The sequence below is a fragment of the Enhydra lutris genome, unplaced genomic scaffold, assembly GCF_002288905.1.
Source record: "Enhydra lutris kenyoni isolate GAN:26980312 unplaced genomic scaffold, ASM228890v2 scaffoldscaffold98, whole genome shotgun sequence".
In the NCBI taxonomy this organism is placed as follows: domain Eukaryota; kingdom Metazoa; phylum Chordata; class Mammalia; order Carnivora; family Mustelidae; genus Enhydra; species Enhydra lutris.
The window spans coordinates 7,173-11,527 of NW_019154182.1; the positions used below are offsets into that span (position 1 = coordinate 7,173).

At 46.5% G+C, this 4,355-nt stretch overlaps 1 protein-coding gene across 1 annotated transcript in view; it reads left to right on the plus strand.

Moving 5' to 3' along the window:
* The window catches only part of LOC111139291 (uncharacterized protein C2orf16-like), a 13,707-nt gene that overhangs the window by 4,644 nt on the left and 4,708 nt on the right, over nt 1–4,355 (plus strand). Inside the window, 1 exon segment of the mRNA XM_022491530.1 lies at nt 213–1,251. Coding sequence (XP_022347238.1) covers nt 213–1,251 — 1,039 coding nt within the window.

The following is a 4,355-nucleotide window of genomic DNA, read 5'->3' on the forward strand; positions in this document are numbered from 1 at the left end:
AACCACAGAGCCAACACACCAGATTTTGGATATAATGAAGTTGACAGGCTTTCAAATTGTAAAGACTGTGTTAATCCCAGGGCCACCACTTCAAATTGTCAAATCTGAGGAATTAGCACCACTACCAATTCCTCACATTGTAGAACCAATAGGAGTCTCCTTAGGATCAGCTATTGAAGTAATGGATTGTTTGGATTTCTTCCCAAGGCCACATCTTCAAGAAATGGTAGAACCTGTAGAACTAACTCTGAGGCCAAATACCGAAGAGAAATCTTCAGAATCACTCTCACAGCCAGCATTTCCTTTGGAGGAATCTACAGTGTTCACTCATGAACAAGGGCTTCAGGCTGTGAAAGGAATGGGGATAAATATAGGGCCTCCTCAAATCATGGAATGTGAGGATTTGAATCTAGTACAGGTATATCAGAATAGGGAATCTGAGGATTTTATGTCAAGAGAGGAGTTACAAATAGGGAATTATTTCTCTAGATTTCTACAGAACTCTTCAAACTCGCTCATCTCAGGCTCTGTCGAAGCATCTGAATTAGGAAGCCTTTGTGATCTGGAGATGCCAGAAGTGTCAAGGGCCTTGGATATAAAAAACTTCGGGACAGATATTTTGCAGTCTGACGAATACTTTATAGACCCTACTATGATACAAATTTCAACCCTTCCCTTGTCCCTTCACAATCAACCCTCCGATGAGATAGCTAACATTGTAGAAATCCCACATTTTGAGATCCCAGGAGTGGGTGTCTTATCTAAGAGGACTGATAAGAAGCAGGTGGAGAAGCTAGAGAATTCACTCCAGCGCCTATCCCAACATCCACTGCAAAGCTGGAGATCACCATCTAGGACCTTCCAGTCAGGATCAGGAACTCAAAGAGGCCTTAACTGGTCTGTCTTGAGCAGACAACAGAATGTCTGGGAGAATCACTCCTGGAGACAGCGACTACCCAGAAAATATCTCTCCAAGATGCTAGTGTTAGGGATTGTCTTGGGAACCACTATGGAAAGGAACCTTTGTTCTCAAATATCTTTAACGGAAAGAGCCACTGCAGATATCTGTCAATCTATTCAGAATTTATTTGGGGTTCCTGTGGAACTGATGGAACTTTCCAAGAGTCTGCTAGAGAAGAGTCAAACTCTTATTTCTCAGACTTCAGTGTCCAAAAACTACATTCAGAGACACACTTCCTATCATGGTCACGAACAAAGAATAGCCTTAAGGATGTGGACACGTAGCTCCATGTCCTCCATAATACAGCAACACTCTGGGGCTAGCGTGAAAATAAAGAAAAGTTTGAAGCTTAGTGCTATATCCCAGGAAGACATTCAGCACATACCTGTTTCATGTACAGAGGGCCAGCCTCCTGTCCCAGTAAATTTAGAGTCTTCCTTCAATATAGTTTTCACTAGGAAAGATTCTGTTCCAGGGAAGAGAGAACTCACAGAGTTCACAGACAAGGATTTTTGAGTCCCAACACTGAAGTCAAACACCCCCCAAAGTACCTCCACCTCTAACTTCAGGTCTGGTTTTAAGATACTCTATCTAACCTCCCTGGTGGTCTAGTGGTTAGGATTCGGCTCTCTCTCATAAAATACTCTTTTTCTGCCTAAAGTGTGGCCTATGTGTAGGATTTAATTGCTGTCATAAATTACAGGGCACTTTGGGGCCTTACCTTCTTATCTGCCTACAGCTCCACCTTGTAAGCACTCCCGAAAACCACAGAGAGATTAAGGTGAGTTTTGGCTTTAGGTTGCGAACTAGGGAAAGATCCCAACTCCCAAAGTACCACAGAAGAGAGAGATCCATCACACCAAGGAGTTCTATATCACCATCACTAAGGAAAGCTAAAGTCTATACTCGAGCTTCCAAGAGTCCTACTTCTACAATGGATTGCCAGTCTGTATCTTCCCAGTCTCCTGATCCTGTACAAGTCCACATCAGGCAAAGACAGTATAGGAGCCCTGCCCTAGCAGGAAAGACGACAATTGGAGGGCTAGGGCACTATGAGTTTACTCAAGTTCACTCTCTACCAGAGAGTGACTCTGAAAGCAATCAGCATGAAAAATGGGCTAAAAGGAGAATCAAAAAGACCCGTGGTTCAAAATACCCAAAGAAAAGAATCACTACGGGAGGCAGAACACAAAACACAAAGTTCTACACAAATGGTAGAACCACAATACGGAGTTCTTCTCGGGATTTATGGGAACAGTTAAGAAGGAAGAGGAATGGAGCATCTCAGACAACTACTGCCTCTTCAAAAAGACAATCTAAGAAATCCTCCCAACCCAAATTCATTCAATGGCTTTTTCAAGGTCTAAAGCAAGCATTCCAGTCAGCACGCAGAATTATGGCTTTTGCTGGACAGAAGCCTGAGGACAGGTCAAGGCCAGACCATTTGTGTTCAAGCAAAAACCACCATCCATAACAAAAAGCCAGAGATTATTCCTCATCAAGAGATATCAAAAGAGATAGGATGTTAGCTGTTAAGCCAAAGCCAGCAAACATAACCACTAAGCAGGAGAAGATGATATGGGAAGAAATACAGCAATTCATATCAGTTCATCAACCAAAAAGAGGTAGCTCTTTCCAACGTAGACATACCCAACGAGCCAAGCCCATAGTTACCCAAAGAAGTGCTATTTCCAAAACCACTTCAGTCGGACAGGCTGTGGTCATTGTTCAAAATGACAATAGCAGCAAAGGTAAGAAAAACTCCCACAGATGTTAAATCTTTAGCCAGGAGTCCAAGAGCTCCAAAATAGGAACCAGAGTTCAAGCCAGAGGGAGAAATCTACATGGTTCACTTAAGAGAACCTCACACAGTCACCTTAAAGAGAAACTCACACCCAAGAAGCGAAACCACCATAGCTTCGTAAGGGAGAGAACCCCATTAATGATTCCTCTGAAAGAAGCCATCGCAGTCCCTCTGAGAGGCGCCATCGAAGTCGTCCTCGAAGGAGATATCACAGTTCCGCTGAAAGGAGCCATCAGAGTCCCTGTGAGAGGAGAGGTCGCAGTCCTTGTGAGAGGGGATGTCGCAGTCTCTTTCAGAAAACTCAGCACAGTCCCTTAGAGGTGAGAGGACACAGCCCTTCTGAGAGAGGACAGCACAGGACCTCTGAGAGGAGTGGTCGCAGTTCCTCAGAGAGAACTCACTGTAGTCCCTCTGAAAGAAGTGGACGCAGTCTGTGTGAGGGGAACAGACACAGTCATTCTGAGCAGAGCCAACAGAGCCACTTAGAAAGGGGCCAGTACAGTTGGTGTGGGAAAACCCATCTCAGTCCCTCTGCGAGAACCCATCACAGTCCCGCTAAGGAGAGACTCAAACACAGCTGCCCCAGGAAGAGGCTCAGACATGGTCTGTCTGAAGATTGCAAGGGCTCCTCAAACACATCTCCTAGGGACCACACACAAAATACTCCCAAACAGGCCAAGTTTAGAGGCCTGAAGCGAACAGATGAGAAGAGATTCGTCCCCATTATTCACTGACTGGCTCAAGCCTTTACCGACCTGCCCCTTTTCTGGCTTCTTTCCTGCTCAGCCACTGCCTCCCATACCTGCACCCTCAGCAATCCAAGAGCCTCTAAGCCTCTCTACCTGGGGGGAGGGAGGGCGGGCATGGGTCTGTAATTTCTCTCAGATAAATAAAGGGGCGATAATTGATCTCCACCTAGAAAGACCACTCATCGTGCTGGAGGGGGGAACAGAGGGCAAAGGGACATTGGGTGTCGTGCAAACGGATGGAACGCGAGGAAGGGGCCCTGAAGCCACGTTTGGGGCTCCAAACCCCACCTACAGCTTCCCGGGGCGGGGTCTCAGAGGAGGGAGTCCTGTCACGTGACTCACTCCTGCACTAGCCCCCTCTGAAGCTGCCAGGCAGAAGTAGACTTTCAGACCTGGGATCGGAGGCTCTGACTCCACATCCCCCTCAAACTCCTAATACCATATTTCTCTGAATCAAAGATGCATCATTTACTTATTTTTTGTTATTTTCTTGTTTTAGACAGCACGAGTGGGAAGGGGCAGAGGGAGAAGAAGAGCGAATCTAAGGCAGATTCCACACCCAGTGCAGAGCCCAATGCAGAACTGGATCTCACAACCCTGAGATCATGTGCTGAGCCGAAAATTAAGAGTCAGATGCTTTACCCACCAAGTCACCCAGGTACCCCAGATACATCATTTAAAACTTCACATGCAGGGGCATCTGAATGGCTCAGCGGGTTAACCCTCTGCCTTCGGCTTGGGACATGATCTCAGGGTCCTGGGATCGAGCCCCGCATCCGGCTCTCTGCTCAGCAGGGAGCCTGCTTCCTCCTCTCTCTCTGCCTGCCTCTCTGCCTACTTG